The sequence below is a fragment of the Barbus barbus genome (genome assembly GCF_936440315.1).
Source record: "Barbus barbus genome assembly, chromosome: 3".
NCBI classification, from domain to species: Eukaryota; Metazoa; Chordata; class Actinopteri; order Cypriniformes; family Cyprinidae; genus Barbus; species Barbus barbus.
In genome coordinates, this window is record NC_136731.1 from 7,174,257 (window position 1) to 7,196,743 (window position 22,487).

The 22,487-nt window shown below is 38.5% G+C and overlaps 2 protein-coding genes across 7 annotated transcripts in view; one reads left to right on the forward strand and one right to left on the reverse strand.

Moving 5' to 3' along the window:
* The window catches only part of LOC306854962 (NACHT, LRR and PYD domains-containing protein 1 homolog), a 295,440-nt gene that overhangs the window by 90,578 nt on the left and 182,375 nt on the right, over positions 1-22,487 (reverse strand). The gene's annotated exons all lie outside the window — the stretch shown is intronic.
* LOC306855084 (uncharacterized protein) lies at positions 1,198-21,763 on the forward strand. 5 transcript variants are annotated; one of them, XR_013782895.1, is made up of 18 exons: positions 1,198-13,315; positions 13,602-13,712; positions 13,880-13,967; positions 14,113-14,247; positions 15,119-15,211; positions 15,295-15,678; positions 15,787-15,888; positions 15,978-16,210; positions 16,304-16,482; positions 16,581-16,671; positions 17,215-17,524; positions 17,625-17,742; positions 17,998-18,089; positions 18,205-18,322; positions 18,590-18,695; positions 18,958-19,158; positions 19,771-19,931; positions 20,513-21,763. XR_013782895.1 is itself a non-coding variant. In XM_079393525.1 (8 exons), the coding sequence occupies exons 1-8, from the start codon at positions 17,492-17,494 to the stop codon at positions 20,519-20,521; spliced, it is 807 nt and encodes a 268-aa protein (XP_079249651.1). In that variant the 5' UTR covers positions 17,486-17,491; the 3' UTR covers positions 20,522-21,389. The 5 variants fall into 5 exon arrangements, 2 of the variants coding, with proteins under 2 accessions (XP_079249651.1, XP_079249652.1); XR_013782896.1 differs by lacking the exon at positions 15,119-15,211; XR_013782897.1 differs by lacking the exons at positions 1,198-13,315; positions 13,602-13,712; positions 15,119-15,211 and having other exon boundaries at positions 13,740-13,967.

The window sequence follows — 22,487 nt, forward strand, 5'->3', positions numbered from 1 at the left end:
GAAGGCTCTCCTCCATTTTGTGATTTATTTTGAATTTTGTTTATAATGTTTTTGTTGATAATATATATATATTTTTTTGTTAGTTTTAAAACCACCTAACAGCAGCATCTTGCTGGCTGGAGGGTGGTTAATTTTGTTTTTCAAAACAATGGATGGATTAATGGCAAACGACCCTGGACTGGCTGGAGAAACACCCATGGCAAACGACACCGGACTGGCTGGAGAGACACGCATGGCAAACGACACTGGACTGGATGGAGAGGCACGCATGGAAAACGACACTGGACTGGATGGAGAGGCACGCATGGCAAACGACACTGGACTGGATGGAGAGACACGCATGGCAAACGACACTGGACTGGATGGAGAGACACGCATGGCAAACGACACTGGACCGGATTATCAACGACGAGCAAGACATGGGAAAAACCAAGACGCAAGAGACAAGTTTGGTGGACGGAAATACTTAAAGGAAGCGACTGTGATTGTGAATGTGGAGAATGTAAATGAGGTGAGAGCTGTGGATATTTTTAAAGCAGTGGCGGACAAATGTGGAGATGGGAAAATTTTGGCGCTAAGACCAAGGCAAGGAAAGGAATTTGAATTGACAATGGAAAAGGAAGAAACATGTGAGGAATTGACAGATGGACTGTTAATAAAAGGAGTGTACTGTGAGATAAAAAAACTGCAAAATAGAGATTACGTTGTTTCCTTCATGCACCTGCCCGTCTACCTTGATGATAAAGAAATTCTTAGAAAATTGGAGGGATGGGGTGTTAATCCCATATCAAAAATTAAAAGAAGATGCTACCCAGGTACTGACATCGAAGATGGAACGAGGTTCCTAAAAGTAAGGTTCCCCAGGGAGGTGGCATCATTGCCCTACAGCACTAAGCTTGAAACGGCAGAAGGGCCGCAGTACTTTAGGGTGATGCACAGCCACCAGGTGAAGACCTGTAGGCTGTGCATGAGCCCGGAACATCTGCTTAAAGAATGCCCTGAGTTCAAGTGCTACAAGTGCGAGGAAAGGGGACATTTTGCAAGAGATTGCAATGCGGTCAGATGCCCGGAGTGTCAACAAATTTTAAATAAGTGTGAGTGTTGGATGCAGGAAGAGGAAGGAGGTATGGAACATTGGGTGGACGGACAGGTGCATGAAGGAAACAGCAAAGAGGAAGGAGAATTGTATGAAGGACAAGAGGAAGAAGGATTACAACAAAAGGAAATAGAAGAAGGAACGAGCAACCGAGAGGAAGGAGAAAAAGAGAACGATAAGGGTAAGGAACAGACAACAGAACAGGACACTCAAGGGACAGAAATGGAAACATCAGGGAGTTGTAAAAGTTTTCAGGATGACGTGGAGAGAGATGAACAAGGAATGAAAGATCAAAACAAAGAAATGGCCAGCGAAGGAGAAACAAGAACGGACAACATGGAAAAAGATAGAGGGGGGAGAGGACAAAGAAGAAGGAGATCATTAAAGGTAAAACCAAATGTGGAAAATGTAAGGAAAAAAAGAATGACAAGAGACAGAGTCAAAAGTGTAAACAGATATGAAGTGTTAAGAGGGCTGGAGGGAGAAGATGGAGAATAATGGTTTTTAGGTATTTATTTTTCTTTTTTTTAATGGTTTTAAGTTGTGTTACTTTTAATGCAAGGGGACTGATGGACATGGGCAAATTTGAAAGAGTGAAAGAAAAATGTACAGGAGAAGATGTTATTGCTTTGCAAGAAACAAATTGGAAAGAAAGTGTGATGATGAACTATAAAAAGAAATGGGAAGGGGATATTTTATATAACAATGGGGATGGAAGGCTTGGAAGAGGAGTGGCGATTTTAATGAGAAAAGATGTTTTTAATGCAAGCAAAGTAGTGTATAAAGATAAGATGGGGAAATGTATGGTGGTGGAAGTAAATTATGAAGGATGTGAACTGATTTTAGTGAATGTACATGCGCCAACAGAGGAGAAAGAAAAGAAAGAATTTTTTAATGTTTTAAGGAATATCGTAAACAAGTACAAGGAAATAATAATGATGGGTGATTTTAACACAGTTTTTAGTAAACAAGACATGGCAGAAGGAATGGTTTTTAAAACTGACACGGGGAGAAAAGAATTAAAAGTATTAATGGAAGAAAATAATATGATCGATGTGTGGAGAGAAAGAAATGAAAAGAAAAAAGAATTTTCAAGGAGGCAAATAGTGGGGCGGTTTGTCTGTGAAACTAGAATTGACTTTATTTTATGTACAAGAAATGTGGAGAATTTTATAGAAAAGATTAAGTATGAGGAAACCAGTTTTAGCGATCACAAGTTTTTATTTTTTAAAGTGGACTGGAGTAAAGTGCAAAGAGGGCCGGGAGTATGGGTTTTAAATACAGAGGTTTTAAAGAATGAAGCTTATGTTTTAAGTATAAAGGAGATCATTGAAAAGGAAAAAGGAAATGAAATGTATAATGAGGATAAGCAAATATGGTGGGAGAATGTGAAATATATGGTAAAAAGGTTTACAATAAGGTATTGCAAGTTAATTAACAAATGTAAAAAATATAAGGAAAGAGAGCTAAGACAAAACTTAAATGAGGAACTGGATAAGGCGGAAAAAAGCATACAGAAAATAAAAGAAATAGAAGGAAAACTTAAAGAAATAGAAGAAAATAAATACAATGGGGCGAGATTAAGAAGCAAAGCAAAGTACACAGTGGAAGGAGAGAAATGTACAAAGTTTTTCTTTGACTTAGAAAGAAGAAGGGGCATGGCGCAAACAATCAAAGGATTAAAAAGGGAAAATGGAGACGTGGTGGAAACAAATGAGGAGATTTTAAAAGCAGTAAAGGAATATTATGAAAAGCTATTTAAAGCAGAGGGAATAAATGATGAAGAAAAACAGAAATTACTGATGCAAATAAAAACAAAATTAGGGGAGGAGGATAAAAAAGAGTGTGAGCAAGAGATAAGAGAGGAAGAAATAAAAAGAGCGATAAGTGAACTGAATAAAGGGAAAAGCCCAGGCATTGATGGTTTAGGGAACGAATTCTACAAAACATTTAAGGATTTTTTAACTGGTATTTTAAAAGAAGTATATGAAGAGATCCTTAAGAAAGAGGAAATGAATCAGAGAATGGGGATGGGATTAATAAAGTTGATATATAAAAGGAAGGGAGAAAAAGTAGACTTAAAAAATTATAGACCAATTACAATGCTGAATTCAGATTTGAAAATTTTAACAAAAGTCTTAGCCAACAGATTAAAAGAGGTAATGCCAACCATAATTGAAACAAATCAAGCGTATGGAGTTAAAGGCAAAGATATAGCGGACACAACGATAAGTATAATAGATAGAATAAGGTATATGAAAGACAAAAACAAAAAAGGATACGTTATTAGTTTGGATTTCGAAATCCCCAATTTGGGATTAATTGATGTGGAACAAAGAAAAAATAGCTTAAGAGTTAAAATAATAAAAAAATATCTAGATGAAGGAAGCAAAACAGCGTGGAAAAAGACAATGAAATATTTTTTGAACAAATGTGGGAATTTTAATTTGGGGGATAACATCTTATGGTTGAAAACAAAGAATTGGATGATGGAAGGGTTGCCGGATTTTTATAAAGAACTGATGAGTGCTTGGGGAAAATTTTTAACTAATGTAAATTTTAATCCACAAGGTCGAGAGAGCATTTTAAATCAGCCTTTATTCCTAAACAATGGCATTTTAAACCAAGGGAAAGAGATTTTTTATAAGAAATGGTGGGATGTTGGGATCACAAGAATCAGAGATGTTTTATATGAATTTAAGGAGGGGTTTTTACCGTTGCAGTATGTAATAGATGCAATGGAAGAGGCAAAAGAGGATTTCAATAAAAAAGAGATAAGAAATAAGTATGAAGTAATTAAAGAAGCAATACCCAAAGAGTGGATAAAACGAATAGAAAATATGGAGGAAGAGAAGCAAGAGAAAGAAGTGTTTGTAAAGTTGGGAGAAAAATTGTATGCTTTTAAAGAATGTAAGGTGAAAATGTTTTATTGTTTTTTTAGAGAAGGAATGTTTAAGAAACCTGTTGTTAATGTGTACTGGGTACAGAAATTTAAAGATCTAAAAGAAGATGAAATATGGAACAACATGAAAGGAATAATGATAGATGCAAGACTGGAGAGCTTGGAATTTTTTATTAGGCACAAAGCGATTTTTACTGACATTATATTGACAAAAATCGGAATGGAGCAAAGTGAAACATGTAAAGTGTGCAATGCTGAAGATGAAAGTTTTTTACACTTGTTTTTAAATTGCAGAGAATTGGAAGATTTTAATGAAATTTGTAGGGGATTGATTGAAATGCTAAGAGGAGAACAAAAAGAGGGAAATATAGAATGGAACAGAGTGGTTTTGTTGGGTACAGAAGAAAAGTGTAAAAACAAAAGGATGATTAATTTGATTGTGATGCTAATGAAAAGTGTAATATGGGAAAGAAGAGTGGAGGCAAAAAAACAAGGAAATGTAATGGATGTATGGAATGTTTTTAAAAGGAAGTTTGAGAAATATGTGGAATATTTACACTGTTATTTTAAGCAAGAAAACAAAATGTATGACTTTTACAAAGTATTTACCTCAGATGTGTACAAAATTTGTAATGAGTTTAATTTAGGAATGCCAGAAAGAGAATGATTTAAATGCTGTTTTCCATTTCTTTTACTCTTAATCTTTTATTACTTTTGAGAAAATACCAAATGTATAGAGAGAGACTGTATTTACTGGATGTATTTTCAAGCAAATGATGGACTGTACCTTTGTATGTTTTTATGATGAAATTTTCTAATAAAAAAAAAAAAAAAAAAAAAAAAAAAAAAAAAAAGCTGCGCCCGATCTCGTCTGATCTCGGAAGCTAAGCAGGGTCGGGCCTGGTTAGTACTTGGATGGGAGACCGCCTGGGAATACCAGGTGCTGTAAGCTTTTGGGTTTTCTTCACTACTGATCTAATACTTTATGGTGGCTGATCTTTAAAAAGCCCACTCTTGGCAGCAGCCCTCGCTTAAGGTCATACCACCCTGGGTGCACCCGATCTTGTCTGATCTCGGAAGCTAAGCAGGGTCGGGCCTGGTTAGTACTTGGATGGGAGACCGCCTGGGAATACCAGGTGCTGTAAGCTTTTGGGTTTTCTTCACTACTGATCTAATACTTTATGGTGGCTGATCTTTAAAAAGCCCACTCTTGGCAGCAGCCCTCGCTTAGGGCCATGCCACCCTGGGTGCGCCCGATCTCGTCTGATCTCGGAAGCTGAGCAGGGTCGGGCCTGGTTAGTACTTGGATGGGAGACCGCCTGGGAATACCAGGTGCTGTAAGCTTTTGGGTTTTCTTCACTACTGATCTAATACACTGGCCTTTATGGTGGCTGATCTTTAAAAAGCCCACTCTTGGAAGCAGCCCTCGCTTACGGCCATACCACCCTGGGTGCGCCCGATCTCGTCTGATCTCGGAAGCTGAGCAGGGTCGGGCCTGGTTAGTACTTGGATGGGAGACCGCCTGGGAATACCAGGTGCTGTAAGCTTTTGGGTTTTCTTCACTACTGATCTAATACACTGGCCTTAATGGTGGCTGATCTTTAAAAAGCCCACTCTTGGCAGCAGCCCTTGCTTACGGCCATACCACCCTGGGTGCGCCTGATCTCGGAAGCTAAGCAGGGTTGGGCCTGGTTAGTACTTGGATGGGAGACCGCCTGGGAATACCAGGTGCTGTGAGCTTTTGGGTTTTCTTCACTACTGATCTAATAATTTATGGTGGCTGATCTTTAAAAAGCCCACTCTTGGCGGCAGCCCTCGCTTACGGCCATACCACCCTGGGTGCGCCCGATCTCGTCTGATCTCGGAAGCTAAGCAGGGTCGGGCCTGATTAGTACTTGGATGGGAGACCGCCTGGGAATACCAGGTGCTGTAAGCTTTTGGGTTTTCTTCACTACTGATCTAATACACTGGCCTTTATGGTGGCTGATCTTTAAAAAGCCCACTCTTGGCAGCACCCCTCGCTTACGGCCATACCACCCTGGGTGCGCCCGATCTCGTCTGATCTCGGAAGCTAAGCAGGGTCGGGCCTAGTTAGTACTTGGATGGGAGACCGCCTGGGAATACCAGGTGCTGTAAGCTTTTGGGTTTTCTTCACTACTGATCTAATACTTTATGGTGGCTGATCTTTAAAAAGCCCACTCTTGGCAGCAGCCCTCGCTTACGGCCATGCCAACCTGGGGGCGACATTGAGCTACACAGGAAGTGACGTGGCAGTTTGTAGTAGGAAGTTGGCTGACATTTTTTTTTTTTTGGTTTAGTTTTTGGGTAAATTTTCTTTGAGGTTTTTTATTTGAGATTTTTTCACTTCCCAGCAGCAGTTTGCTGTCTGGGGAGAATTTTTCTTTCTTATTTTTGAAAATGGACAGATTACAAGGTAAAGACATGGATATGGCAGGAGAAAGACGAGTGGTAACCGACAAGGAAACGGATATAAGACAACGAGATGGAAAAGGACGAATGGATTATAACAAGAGGAATTATTCGAAAGAGGCTACATTGATTGTTGACATGACGGATTGTAGAGATGCAAGAGCAGAGCATATTATAAAAGCTGTGAACGACAGGATCGGAGGAGGAAAGATTCTAGCAGTCAGACCCAGGCAAGGAAAAGAATATGAAATCAAATTGATTAACCAGGAGGCGTGCAATGGATTGGAGGAAGGACTGATGATAAAAGGAAAGCTGTGTGAGATTCGACAATTGAAAACAAGGGAGTACGTGGTTTCTTTTATACATTTGCCAGCCTATACTGAAGACTCTGAAATTTTAGAAAAATTAGAAAATTGGGGCGTAACACCTGTATCAGACAACAGAAGGAGAATGTATCCGGGCACAGACATTGTGGATGGTACAAGGTACCTAAGGGTGAAATTCCCTAAATAAGTTGTTTCCCTGCCATACAGCACAAAGTTTGACACGGAGGAGGGAACACAGTATTTCCGGATAATGCATGATCGGCAGGTTAAAACCTGTCGTTTGTGCATGAATCCGGGACATGTGTTCAAAGACTGTCCGGAGTTCAAGTGTTTTCAATGTGATGAGCAGGGACACTTTGTGAGGGATTGCGATGCAATTAAGTGCCCAGATTGCAGAAAGGTGATGGTAAGATGCGAGTGTTGGATGGAGGATGAGAATGAAATTCAAAATATAGAGTCAGAAGATGTAGGAGGGCAAATGGTGAAAGAAACTGAATTGCAAAATGATAAGGAGACTGAGGAAGAAGATGGAGTGAATCTTGGCAGCAGCCCTCGCTTACGGCCATACCACCCTGGGTGCGCCCGATCTCGTCTGATCTCGGAAGCTAAGCAGGATGGGAGACCACCTGGGAATACCAGGTGCTGTAAGCGTTTCTTCACTACTGATCTAATACACTGGTCTTTATGGTGGCTGATCTTTAAAAAGCCCACTCTTGGCAGCAGCCCTCGCTTACGGCCATACCACCCTGGGTGCGCCAGATCTCGTCTGATCTCGGAAGCTAAGCAGGGTCGGGCCTGGTTAGTACTTGGATGGGAGACCGCCTGGGAATACCAGGTGCTGTAAGCTTTTGGGTTTTCTTCACTACTGATCTAATTACTGGCCTTTATGGTGGCTGATCTTTAAAAAGCCCACTCTTGGCAGCAGCCCTCGCTTACGGCCATACCACCCTGGGTTACCACAGAGTTAATGCCGCTTGGGGGAGCCTTTTTTTTCTTGAGATGTCAAAAATGGATGGATTAACCACCGCCATGGGGGTGGTGATGGCGCAGTGGATAAGACACATGCCTTTGGTGTGAGAGACCTGGGTTCGAATCCACTGTGAGACACCAATGTGTCCCTGAGCAAGACACTTAACCCCTAGTTGCTCCAGAGGCGTGCGACCTCTGACATATATAGCAATTGTAAGTCGCTTTGGATAAAAGCGTCAGCTAAATGAATAAATGTAAATGAATAAATGTAAATTAACGGCAACGGATAAGGTCATGGCAAGAGTAACAGAAAAGGAAAAACATGGATAACAAATGGCAAAAGATGATGGTAAAGCAAAGGAAGGAATTACAAACAAGTCTTTTCTGAGTCTTGCGTGATGTATACAAGCCCAACAAAACAAGAAAAGGAATCGAATTGTATGTATAATGAAAAGAAAACCCAAAAGTAATTGTGAACTTGATGGATCTTAGAGATGCAAAGGTGGAGGACATTATAGAGGCTGTGTTAAAAGAGTTGTATGTTGTATTTGGTTGTTGCTTGAATTGAATTCAAACAATTGATGCTGAATTGCCGCTAATTTAAAAGTGAAAGTAAAATATGCATGGTGCTTTTACAAGTCATTTAAGCAAAGGAAAGTGAGGGAAAGTGGGAAAACTCAAATGAACTAAAAAACAAACAACTGCTTGATGCCAAATTGCCGCAAATTTAAAAGTAAAAGGCGCACAGTGCTTTTACAAGCTATTTAAAAGCAGAGGGAAAGAGGGAAAACTCAAGCAAACTAAAAACAAACAACTGCTTGAGGGCAAATTGCCGCTAATTTGAAAGTGAAAGTAAAACACCCACAGAGCTTACAAACTATTTAAAACCGAAGGAAAGCAAGGAAAAGAGGGAAAACTGAAACGACCCCACCACCACGGTGTTGACACACATCGATTAACTGGTGGGAAAATTTCCTCTGTCACAACCTTAGCATTCATGACAAACCAGTATGTGGTTCTGTAATTCTGCCACAGAGTAGAGGTCTTCACGGGTCCAAAAATTCATACCGGAACCCAAAGAGACCCGAGAAATATCTTTAATGTACTACCCGGACCCAACGCGGACCCGACCATTACTCAAAAGTTGGACCTGAACCCGGCTGGGAAGACACAGACCCGACACCCGATCGCACAGCAAACTGCTATTAAGTCAATAAACAATTTGCGGGGAAAAAAAAATCCTTTAACCGGAAGCCTTCTCCCTGACAGTGATGGCTACAGTCCTCCTTGCCAATAAGTTTCCATCCATGTTAGGTTGTTCCTCTCTCTTGTCGACAGAGAGAGCCTTCTCAATCCACTCATTATTCCAGCTTTAAAAGTCTACTTGCTGTTACTGTCGGTGACGGATGACTAATACAACTTCACAGTTTGTTTTTTTCATGTCGAGTCAACTTCGACTGTTGCGTTTAACCTACAATAACTTTTTGTTGGTTGTAATAAAGACTCGGAGCATTTATTTTTTTCCCAAAAAACAAAAACGCACAGAACAAGAAGTGCTTTACACTACGTGTTAGATAACAGGTACGTCTCTTCAGTTTTGTTTCAGCTTTTTTTTTTCAGATCACTCATGAAGGAATCCATGATCACTGTCCGCTTGCAGTACTACATTAACTCCACCCGCACTCTGCTTCTGGCAGCTGACGTAACGTGTTTTATTATTTTTTTCAGCTTATTTCCCGCTCAACGCTTTTCTCATCCTAATTTTACAAACTTTAATGATCACTGGCGGGTGCGGTATTCTCCGATCGACTCGGGTAGTACATACACTGTTAAACAGACCCGGGAACTGAAGTAATAGATTGGGACCCGACCCGAACCCGGCTCACCATTTAAAATATAGACCCGAACCCGTACGGATCCCGGGTCGGGTCCTCGGGTCCTCCGTGAAGACCTCTACCACAGAGATACACTAAAAACAGAGAAGATGAATTGGAGCATGCGCATAAACCTTGCGTGATGTATACAAGCCCAACACAACAAGAAAAGGAATCGAATTGTATGTATAAGGAAAACACAGCCAAAAAAGGTAAAACGCATATGTATGAAATATATTGAACACGCCTAGAGGAAAAACTATTTAAAGAGGACACAGAAAACATTCTGGAGATCTTTTCTGCAGAAAACTTCTCTGCTTTATTCTCATTTTGTAATAAAGTCTATATTCTGGCATCAAAACCCCAAGACTTTGAGAGTGATTCTTCATAGAAAAGGCAGAAGCCACCACATGTACGGGGCCTTACTGTGATTGTTTTTTTTTGTATGACTGTGTAGAGCAGATCATTGAATGAAACACTTTCCACATGCAGTGCAGTGATATGATTTCTCTCCATTGTGGATCCTCTCATGCCTTTTCAGATGTGATGAATGACTAAATCTCTTGTCACAGTGTGAACATTTATAAGGTTTTCCTCCAGTGTGGATCCTCTCATGCATTTTCAGGTCTCCTGCCTTTTGGAATCTCTTGTTGCAGTGTGGACACTTATAAGAGGGTCCATATTAGAGATAAACTTTATGTGTTTTCAGGTCTCCTGATGTATTGAATATCTTGTCACAGTGTGAACACTGATAAGGTTTTCTCCAGTTTGGATCATCTCATGTTTTTTCAGATGTGCTGACCGACTGAATCTCTTGTCACAGTGTGAACACTTATAAGGTTTCACTCCAATGCGGATCCTCTCATGTCTTTTTATGAATCACTGAATGTCTTATTGCTGTGTGGACACTTATAAGGTTTCTCTCCGGTGTGGATCCTCACATGTGTTTTCAAATGTGTTGACCGACTGAATCTCTTGTCCAATATTTCTAAAACACTTATAAGGTTTTTCTCCAGAGTGAACACTCTCATGCAGTTTCGTACAAGTAAAAGTCTTATCACACTCAAAGCACATGTACTGACCTACTTTCAAATTTTGTAGATGCACAAAACTGTTACCACACAAATTACATGAATGTGGCGTCTCCTGTGAATGACCTTTCAACATTTTACAGCATTGATCGCATGCGTGCTGCTTCTCTCCAGTGTGGATGTCCACGTGATCATTAAGGTTTGCTGGTTGTGTGAAACTCTTAATCACAAGTGAATGATTTCTCTCCAGTATGATTTCTCTCCAGTAACTCCCATGTGACACGCAAGACTTGTTTTGCGTGTGAAACTCTTTCCACACTGAGTGCAGGTGAAAGATTTCTTGGCTCTTCTTTTCTTTAAATTTTTCAGTTTGGTTTGAGAGCAACTCAAATATTTTTCTTCAGTTTTGACATGATTTTCTCCTTAACTTCACTTGATTCTTCATTCTTCTCTTTTTCTTCAACTCTGAAATAAAAGTAAAACTTGGCATTAATAAGTGGAGTTACTAATAATGTTACATGATTATTTCTTGGTAATACACATTTGACAGCTTGAGTTGGGAAGCATACAAAATGTACTTTTATTAACATCAGTAACATGTGCAATATCTAATTTTCATTTAGAAAATTAATATATTCTACTCTTACTAAATGTACCATTATTCTTCTATAATATTATAATCACTGAAGAAACTTTTCCTTTTGTTTTATAATAGTTATTTTATATTTTCAAAATATAAAGCAAGTAGAAATGAATGATTAATAAGCCTATAAGTGTTCCTCTGCTGATATCAACTGGTCATAGTGGTAATTTGATTTAAAAAAAAAAATAATTACATAAGCACTTGTCTACCACAAAAATATATTTTGATATACATTGTTTTTTGTCCCATTAAAAATTTAATTTAAACTGGGGAGCTAAGCCATTCAGAGCTAATTAACAAAAATTTTAAATCTATCCGATGTTTGATAGGGAGCCAGTGCAGTGTTGCTAGAAACGGGCTAATATGGTCATACTTCCTGGTTCTAGTAAGGACTTTAGGTGCTGCATTTGGACCAACTGTAGTTTGTTTATCAAGCGTGCAGAATGCAGAGGCACGACTGGTCTTCAACGAGCCCAAAAGAGCCCATGTCACACCTCTGTTCGTCTCCCTGCACTGGCTACCGGTTATGGCTCGCATTAAGTTCAAGTCACTGATGCTTGCATATAGCACAGCCACAGGCTCAGCACCCGCCACTCACTTTTACGAATCTACATTCCCACCAGAAGTCTGAAATCCACTAGTGAGCGACACCTTGTGGTGCCATCACAGAGAGGCACAAAATCACTTTTAAATTTGTTTACCGTTCCTGGCTGGTGGAATGATCTTCCAACCTCTATTCAGAATGCTGATTCCTGGAAAATTTTCATCTGACTTCATCTTAAAAAAAAGAAATTCTTCTTATATTTTCTTTAATCTTTCCATCTAGCTTGTACTTATTTGAACAATGCTTAAAACTTGGTATTACAAGCACTTCCTGTGTCTATTTGCCTCAGTAAGATGAATCGCTTGATGTATTCCCCAACTGTAAGTCGTTTTGGATAAAAGCGTCTCCTAAATGATTAAATATAAATGTAAATCTCACAGCAGCCATATTCATTCTGCGGAGTTCAAATGCGCTGTGCAGTAACAGTGCCGCAAAATTAACATCTCTGAATATACTTGTTCTGAGCTCGTTTGCTGACATTATTGTCCTATCAGTAAGCCAGTAATGCTCACTCAGACAAACAAACGTAGTTGCTAATTGTCTTAATGACAGCTGTCAGTGTGAAAATTTTACACATTTTGGACACAGAGGGACCATTATTCAAAAGCACAATAAATGCACAATATGTAAGATTTTTTCATTAAAATATCCAAAAACCACTAGAACAATGTTCAACCCGGTATCACGCCAAAGCGTGTGGAAGACACGCTGGTCCACACGAGGATGCGTGGAAGACACGCTGGTCCACACGAGGATGCGTGTAAGTGTCACGCTTTGCCTCCTCTAGGCGTGAAAATCACAAGCATGCATGAAGGTGAAGTTACTAATAGAGTACCAGCAGGGGCGATCATTTTCTCAAGGCCAACAACTCCCTACGGGCCAAATAGAAGCGATTTAGTGCATTCTCCAAAATCCCCGCGCAAGGTAAGCTTATGAATTATGTGTTGATATTAGGTCTTTATTGTAACTTTAGCAATATAACATCACCATATTAGGCCACAGACAGGTCAGTGCCTGGACGCAACCTAAGAATCAGCCGGCCACGGCCCGGTTTGGGTCATATTTTAAGCCATATTTTTTCTTCGAGCGTCAGTGAATGAATTGTCAGTTTTTTTTATTTTTATGTTTTGCCCTATAATCGAAATCTTATACAGTATTACAGTTATTTATTTGCCCAGCGCATTTTTTTATTTTATTTTGTAAACCCCCCTGCTTGTTGATATTATGCGCACTTGCATTAAAGTTACATCCTTTGTCTCTGCGTCCAGTGTACTTTCTGTTCTGTTATGCAGTCCTGCTTAAAATTGTCATAAACTTGCAGTAACTAGAGAATTATTCTATAGGCTAAACAATATATGTCACTCATTTCTATGAATTCTGATCAACTACCTTACTGCCCCCCCCCCCTTCTCTCTCTTCCAGAAGCCCCAGTGTCTTCAAGTAAGTATTGTTTTTGTTTTTTCTTAGTTCTATTTTTTTTTTCAATGTCAAGTTTTCTTACTGTCCCAATTTACCTTAACATGTAAGATACATTGGAACAGTAGCACAGTAGTTCATTCATGCAGTTTACATGCTGAATATGCATTGTGCAATAACAGCATCGCAATTACCTTCTTTATTTTGTTGCAGTTCTGCCTGTATAATACAACCGGGTTGCATAATATGACTAATCCAGTAAGCCTTGCTGCAAGACAGTTAACTGATTTGGTTTTCCTTTGTCCAACAGCTCCTGTTCTTACACACCACCCTTCCCTGTTAGTGTTACCTCCACCTAGTGTATTTGTATGAAAAACAACAGCTCTTTTAAGAGCTTCTTCTAAAGCTTCACTGTCTTCAAGTAAGCACATTTTTATTCTTTATTTTTCTTTCACCTTACTCTCTCTCACTGTCCAAAACACTTAGCCGGCCTTTTTGTTTTTCCTGACTCTCCCTATAGCCTCCCTACACCCCGTCCTCAATCCTTCTTTTTGTCTAAACATGTTTTTATCTTCCTTTGCAATATAGTATTGTTGAAATGGCTGCAAGACAGCAAGGCAGAGGGAGAGCAGAGGATGCTATTTTCATCGCAGACTCGCTTCTTGCTCAAAATAAAGTGAGTATATTTATTGAGACAGTGATCTTGCAGTTTTGGTGATAATACTAAATTGTGGGAATTAGAGCACAAAATTTGTATGAACTGCTCAAGAGTTGGCCATATTTCAGTGTTATCATACAATGCTCACTTTCTGTCATGCAAGGCAAAGGAAGCCAAGGGCAAAGCAACGTCCGCTTGTAATAAATTTAATGTCCGATGGGTGGAGAAAGATGCTGAAGGACGTCCACTGCTTAAAAGAAGCAGAAGTGGAGAGACACGGAAACGAGCGTCGCTACAGGTAGTCCATGTCTTCCAAGATTATTTGTGATTACCCACCAAACTATCTTTCTTAACAGAGTTTAACTGTGCCTATTGTATATAGATTGAAGCTTGTTAACTCAATAGGGTGTTCTTTTTAATAAATTTGTCATTTAAATACTGCATGTTAAACTGTGCCATCAGAAACATGACATGGTGGATCTGTTACTTATGTTATTGGCTTCATCTATTTTTAAATGTGTATTTGTTATCAAACTACGACTGGAAACACATCCTGAGATGTTAATTTCAGCGCAACTACTGTAATGCTAAGCAAATCCAAAGATATCAAATGGAAGTGAAACAATCAGTGTCAGGTTCATACAGAATTAGAAGCAGGAATTTTGTTCCCCAATGTTTTCCTGTTCTTCTGTTAAGTGGATTGAAGAATAACCTCCATTTCACTTTGTTGATCCATTAAACACGCATTAAGAATATTCCAGTACTGTAAGTTTTCTCTCACTTTTGTGGTAGTAAGTTAAATGCTGCTAACAATTCCAGATTATGTGCAGACTATGAGGGGGAAAAAAAACTTTTAGAGAGCAATGGAATTGTCAGACATGCTAAATAGTCATGCCTATTATAGCCTTAAATCACTATACAAACACTGTATTACTGGGTTCCGCATCTCTGGCACTTCAGCTCCAAACATGATCAAACACACCTGAATAAGATAATCAAGGTTTTCAGGATTACTAGAGAGTTATATGGAGGTGAATTTGATCAAGGTTGGAGCTAAACTCTGCAGTAAAGTGGATCTCAAGGGCCAGAGTTGAGAACCCCTGCTGTATTATATGTTAATAAGACAAAAAAAGTGTTATCTCTTTCTTTTCTAACTAATTTTGTCGTAGTATCTGTAGTTGGCAGTGAGGACGCTACTCCTTTTGAGTCAGCTACGGAGGTTCCCACAGTTACCCAATCAAACTGCTCTGAACACTTATTTGGTAAAGTGTCAGCTTACTGTAATTAAGCAAGTTAGCAATAAGCCTGAAAGGAATTATTTTATTTGTTTGTTTCTGTCTTACAGACAGTGAGATGCAGAAATTGCAGGACATTCTGACCTCAGCAAATGTTCAAGGCACAAACAAGTATCCTTCAACATCCAAATCATGGTGCTTGCGCCAATCTGTAGCCCAAGAGGAGTGGCGGACAGCAAGGTCCTATCACATAAACTGCTTGCTGTCCTGCAATGTGGTTCCAGAACAGAACTGCAGCCACTGCACATCTCCTGCCATCATTCGCTGCAAAGACTGCATGCCAGAAGAGTGGCTGTGTATGGATTGTGACATACACATACACAAAAAACTCACCCTTCATAACAGGGAGTCCTGCATTGAGGGAGTTTACAAGCCCATTGAGCCAACAGTGTGCTGTGTAAAAAAAGATGGCAAATATACACTGGTCAATCAAGGTAGTGTTTTGAACCTTTTTGGTGGTATGTTGTTGTTTTTTTTTTTACTTTTATTTAAATTACAATCATAATTGGACATATTTTCAATTATTGAACTTTTCTTTTCAGTGCTTTTATTACCTACAGTGAGACCTGTCCATATATGTACTTGTGACCCTGTAAACATCACTGAATCAGCTGGCAGAGCAATCATTTTGGTTTGCATAAATGGTAGGAACCTATGGTTTTATATTTTAATTCATTCTTGCTCCATTGTTTGTTAAACAATAACCGAATATTGTTCTATATTTTAATTTTAGGTCGGTATGATTTGCATTTGCCAAATTTGTTGTGCAAAGTATGTCTGGCACAGTGGACACCTGACATGAGTGACCTAATAAGAAGTGGGTATTGGCCAGCATCTGTGAATGCTGACACGCTGTTTTCAGTGGATGTCTTCAGTACATTTGAAGAAATGAAAACTATTGCACCCAGTTTATCAAGACAAGGTTTTTTGAAGATGTTGGAGAGAAGGACTTGTCACTTTGGAAGGGTAAGATCAGTGTGGATCAAAGTTGCCTTAAGTAGAGATGGAAGAATATTAGTGTAGCTATTTCATTTTACTCTTCACTAATCTAATGTACAGGCTGGGAAAATACATGGCGATGTATTCCAAAGAAGCTTTATGGAATATACATTCTGCCAGTACCAGTGTGAGAAAATGGCCAGTGTAGAGCACTTCACCTGCCCAGCATGTACACCCAACACCCTTGCTCTTTGTGCAGATGGCAACAGAAAACTATACCGATTTCGTCAGTCAAAAGGGTTAGTTGTTTTACACTTGTAATTATTTTACTTAATGTAAAATTAACAGAACAAATCATGTCTGACACTCAACATAATCTTTCTCTTATTCTATTAAGGTCAGAAGAACTATATTTTGATGGTACCTTCATTGCCAAGGACACTGATGTACACCATTTTGTTGATGAGATCAGGAGTAAAATGAAAAGTGTTAGTAAAATATATAATGTTTGATTTTGATAAAAGTATGATTGTTGCTTTATTAAATAGTTAATGTATCCTTCAAGACCAGTTGGTGTAAGCTTATATAATACAGAATAGCATCTTAGTTTGTTACAAAAATTCTGAGCGATATGTTGCAGTCTTCCGACCAATCTTGTGTTGAGGTTTGAAATTAGATACATGGTATGTGTGGTGGCACTCAAAGCAATTAGTTTAGTAACTTGGTCATTCAGCTTATAATAGCAGATCTCTAATAGATAGTGACTGTGCATGCAGTTTGTTACCTTGCCTTTCATCTAGCTTGTGTAGATGGAGTAGAGAAAGGGGAAGATGCATTTTCTGAAGCTCCCTGAGCACTGACTGAATATAATAACCTTTAGCAGTAGTTTGAAAGTAAACCTTCATTGTTTCAAATAATACAGTGATGGTGTGTATTGTTGTGATGTAACCCGACTCATCCTGATAGATGAACTAACTAGTTAGAAAAAAATCACAACTTTTAGTTTTAACCAGAATTGCTTTGTCATGCAGACTGCTGGCAGAGGGATCTGTGGAGCCAGTCAGTGGTCTGCTGCACGTGAAACTGCCAGAAGAGCAAGCAAACTGGATGAAGAGGGTCTTGAGGTGGTTGTCTGCAGACACGGACCACTCAAGGCTCTTAACATGTACAGGGGGAAATATTCGCCTATCCACTGTACCTGCAGAAGGAGCTCCAAGCAGCCACAAATGGACAGTTCTATTGCACGGATATTGCATGCAAGTATTGGCCCTACCTAGAGAAGTTGGCAGTCTCCATGTTGGAACTGTCATGCATGCCAAGGCTCATTCAACCAAGTGTGAGGTACTTCATATTCTTAATTATACCGTTTGAAATTGTATTTTTATTACTTATATAATGCACTGTATAAGATTAAAATATAAGTGCCCCACTGATTTATTAGATAATCTGGAGTGGCAAAAATCAGGAAGGTGCTGGCACAACTGCAGGGGAGGAGGTTGAAATGGTAAACAGCTACCTGTCTCGTTGTGCCCTCACAACCAAGTACATGACAAAATCTGGTAATTGTTGGTTATTAATATTATTTTTGAAAACCTTTCCTTTATTCATCTTTTTATTATTGTTATTCTTTCTGTCAAAAACTTTGTCTGAGATCGCATAAGAGAAAGCTGTAAATATTCTTATATGACAGTACATTAATAAAAATGCATTACATCTCTCTTAAATTAAAACTCAATGGTCAATGTGTGGATGAACTGAAATACCATGAGCTTTAATTAATACTATCCTCCATCACATAATTTTGTTGTTAAAAGCCAGGAATGACATGCTGACTGTCCATGCTATTGGGTGGAACCGACGGAAGCAGGAAGGCCTTCATCTTGCATTATCCAGCAGATACATCAAGGTATGATGCTATGCCTTAAGTTATGAATACAAGGTTTTTCATGATTTTTCCTCAGTTTTTAAGATTACAAAGGCAAAAACCTTGTTCAACTTTTATTTTATATTTTTTACACCAGACTTTCAAAAAGGCTGAGGCTGAGTCTCAGAGACTGGAGGATTTGAGCAGTGAACTAGGGTGTCCTCAGAACATTGTGCTTCAGTGGGTACATGATGTCAGACTATGGGCTACTGAGGGTACAGTATTTTATGGACGGTCATCTAAGTAGCTTAATATTGCAGTGTGGTAATCGTGTATAAGTGAGAATCTTTGCCATGCATGAGAATTAAGTAAGGACATGTCATCCTGTTTTGTTTGCTATAAACTTGTGGGCTTGTAAACTCCTTTGAGACTGTAAACACTAATTTGGGGCTCTAAATTATCTTAAAATTGATATTGAAACTCTTTTAATGTACAGCCTAAAAGACATCATAATAATTTACTTGTATTATTGTTGCTTTAAGATTCTGCAGGTACCAGATATGATGACCAACATAACCTTCAGAAATCAATTGAACAAATGTTTCTTGGTGTTCATCAAAAAAAAAGCCAACCTTTATAATCAGACTGGTATGTTAATAACTCATCTAATATATTTGTAATTTGTATGACTTGCAGATGTATTATCTGGATTGTTTTGGAATTAACATATTTTCTTCCTCTTAATTTGACAGATATTAAGCCTATTATGCCTTTTAAGTTATTCAGTTGTTTTACATTTTGATATATTAATTCCTAAGTTAGTTATAAGTATCACTATTTCATATTACTTTCTGATATCTGCATACACATGCTTGTGCATCGTGTTTTCTGTGTTTTGTAATTCTTATAGACAGCAACAAAATTCGACATTTGCGTCGAAGGAAATTGTGGGAAGAGAAGAGAGAACTTTTGGAAGCAATCAAGCTGTACAATGAACAGGTGCCAGATGAGGAGCGCATCGCTGAGGAGAAGGTGGTGAGCGGACTCTCTGTGGAGGGAGGAGACAGTGGGGCAGACAGTGTAATATGGCCGTGGGAAGTGCACAGCAGTGGTATGCAACAGTTTCTCTCTAAGGCTGTTATGTGTGTGCGTGTGCATGTGCGAGCATGATTAAGCAAACTAATATGTTGTATATGCTGCTGTAAACACGTCACACAATTTATCAGAATAATTTTACTGTTTATTCTACAATTGTTGTGCAGCGATGATTCTTTTGAGAGAAAATATTAAAATTGTCCCATATCTGTTGCTGTTTGGGTCTGCACTTTCAAATAATCACATTACATAATGTTTATTGTAATTTCTCAATTTCTCTTGCTGACTGCTACACTGAGGATTTACTCCCTTATTCTTTATTAGGACAAGTCATTTTGACCTTTAGGTCTTCATCAAGCCTACACCACTTGTGAGACAGGGTGATGTATTTAAAGGCTCTTAAGCAGCTGAGTAGGAGTTCTTGAAATAAAGAACAAGGGAGACAATCTTTTGTGTGTGGGTGTCTTCCTAACATCTTATACTGTACCTTCATAAGCCGACTTTCTGAATCTCAATTTTGCACCCAGCACTAGGTTTTGGGAGGTACATACACTACTTCTGTTTTGCCTGCTGTTTAGAATGTACAGGTCAAATTTGTATTGAAGAGATGTTATTTATGTGATTTCAGAATCCAGCAACATCCTCACCAAGAAGAAGATTTATGATGCGGACATGTCAAAAGTGCGGCTTCAAGAGGAAAGGATCATTGTGATGAGGGAGATGAGACAGCACTGCACCTACCTTAGAAAGCTGGCTGGGAACATCAGGACAATGAAATCAGAAACTGTGGTAAGAAACTAACTTTTGTTACCTTGTTGTGTGAAGCTTTTGGGGATACTGGGTTCGTACCCAACCACTGTTACATATCCTTTTTATGAACGCAGTAATAACGTGTGTGTGTATATATATATATATTATTTTTTTGCTTTTTACTGGTTTTGTACTTTTTGGGGAGGGGTGGGTTGAGCTACATTCTGGGTCAGAATTTGACAAAGAGAGAAAAAATTGTGGAAAACAGCAAAATGGCTGGGCATAGAGACTTGGAATTGGTTTCTATAATTAGGGCTACAAAAGTCTCCATATTAGTTTCAGAACATGTTAGTTTAAGGATTTTTAGTAGTTTCTCAAATTACTTTCCTTTGTCCTTTGGTGATTAAAAGTTATGGATATATCCGAATGATCAGACGTATTGAATAGCAAATATGACAATAAAACCACACTCACTTTGAGATCCACTGCGGATCCACTTTTTACACTGTGGATTCCTTGTGGCTGGATCTTAAAATGGTCTTAAAGTCAGTTAATGAATAGCTCAACAATACTAACTCAATGAAAGTATTGACATGCCTCGCTTTAATTTTTCCTTCCAGGTAGTTTAAGTGAAGAGGGTCATCGCGGACTACTGTGTCATCTTCAGAAAAGGCTTGCAGATGTGGAGGAGGAGTTCCAAGTCGTATGCTCAAGTTACAGCCAGGCTTTAGGACCAAATGCTGCTTCTCTGCTGGAGGATGGGCCCGAGGAGATACTGGAGGACCATGAAGAATTTGAGAGTTCAGATGACAGTGACTTTGAAGCATTGGAAATGAGTGGTTCTTAACTGGTGGGATGTGTTTAGACTGCGTGTCTGTTGTGAGTGGATTGCAGGTGTGTTTCAAGAAAAACAATTTTTTTTATTTTGAATTGTAATGGATGTCTGATACAGTGGTTTTTCTTTTTTTTAATGATTTTTTGATTCTCCAAAAGTCAGCTTACAAACAGCAGGTCGGTTAAGTTCCCCTCCACCTCCAGTGTTTCACAGACTATTTCTACAGTCAACTGTGGTGCTACAGCTTGCAAATGACACCAGCCGAGCCATCTTGTCAACATAATCACCTTTAATGTTCAAAATCCATTCTCCCTACATTACATACATTACTCTTTCACTAATGTAATACTGTTAGATTGTTTTGTACTGTACACTCCTGTATAATGTTATTCGCAGGTATTGTGGTTACTTTTGGAGTGAACCATTTACTGTACATGTCACTACATGAAATACTTTCCAGAAATGACTGAACATTTCCCATAGTTGAGTTTTGTTTGTAGTGTTTCCTAGTTATTACTGCTTTTTCCTTGCCAACAAAAGGCACTATATTACCATGCCTTTTACTTCAGGTAACTATAAAACTATGTTGTACATGTATGCAGACTACTTCATGCTGAGGTGTTGTTTAGTTTTTCTGTCTTCATAAAATAAAATAATAAAACATGAAATTACTGATTTTTCATTTTTATCTTAACATTGTATGCCAGTTGTATACAGGGTATATAAATAAATGTAATCACACAAAATAACATTTTTACATGTTAATTGTCAAGTAGGTATACAGTTATGTGTTGTATTAATTAGTAAATTATAGCCATAAATAAGACAAGCTCTTCATTATCCTGCTGCATAACTTTGCTCTGGATACAATAATTAATACTAGACAACTGCTATTGTAAACATCAGCTGACAATCATAGGCTGTTTGCTTTAAGTTATGTCTAATATTTTATGTATGAATGTCCTTGTCTACGTTTTAATGCATGCCACTTTGTTTTTTACATTGAAAAGTGATAAGTAAATAAAGTTATTTTTTCATTATTTTTGTGTTTTTTGTATAAAAACCTATAAGTTATCATATTTAACCTAAAGAAAACGAATATAACAATTTAATTGGAGACTCTAAAATTGCCCAAGGTGTGAATGGGTGTCTTTAACACGGTTACCTTAGCAACGAACATGAACCTCGCAAAGAAAAGCATTTTTACCTAATAATGACGATGTTTTTTTACAAACACGTTTTATTCATTTTTTTAGCAATGTCTGTTAGAAAGTTATTTTATACTATAGTTGTTTTTGAAACCCTACTTCCTTACAACCCTAGTTTGCAAACCGGAAGAACTACATAATTAACGGGCTGTCTATCGCTTTGTAATCTGCTGCAACTGGGAATTGTAGTTTTTTTGTTTGTTTGTTTGTTTCTCATAACTGGATGTCTGGAATATAAAACTGAGAGTGCACTCAGGGGTATGGGTGGATGTGAAACACATTAGTCTGTTCAGAATTTGAAATTGTAAATGATAACTAGGTGAAATTCAATTTTGACCATTTTTGGTGATGGCCCTTATTGGTGATCACACCAAAAGGTAGCCCTCATAATGGAAGAGTTCAAGAGCTTTGTATAACAGTTGGTCTCATCATTGTAGCCTCTTCAGTTGCTGAATTATAAGACTCACAACATGCATCAATGTCAAAGTTCAGAGGTCAATATTTCAAAGTAGGAGCCATGTATAGCCTTCAGATTGGCATGCCGTTACTCTG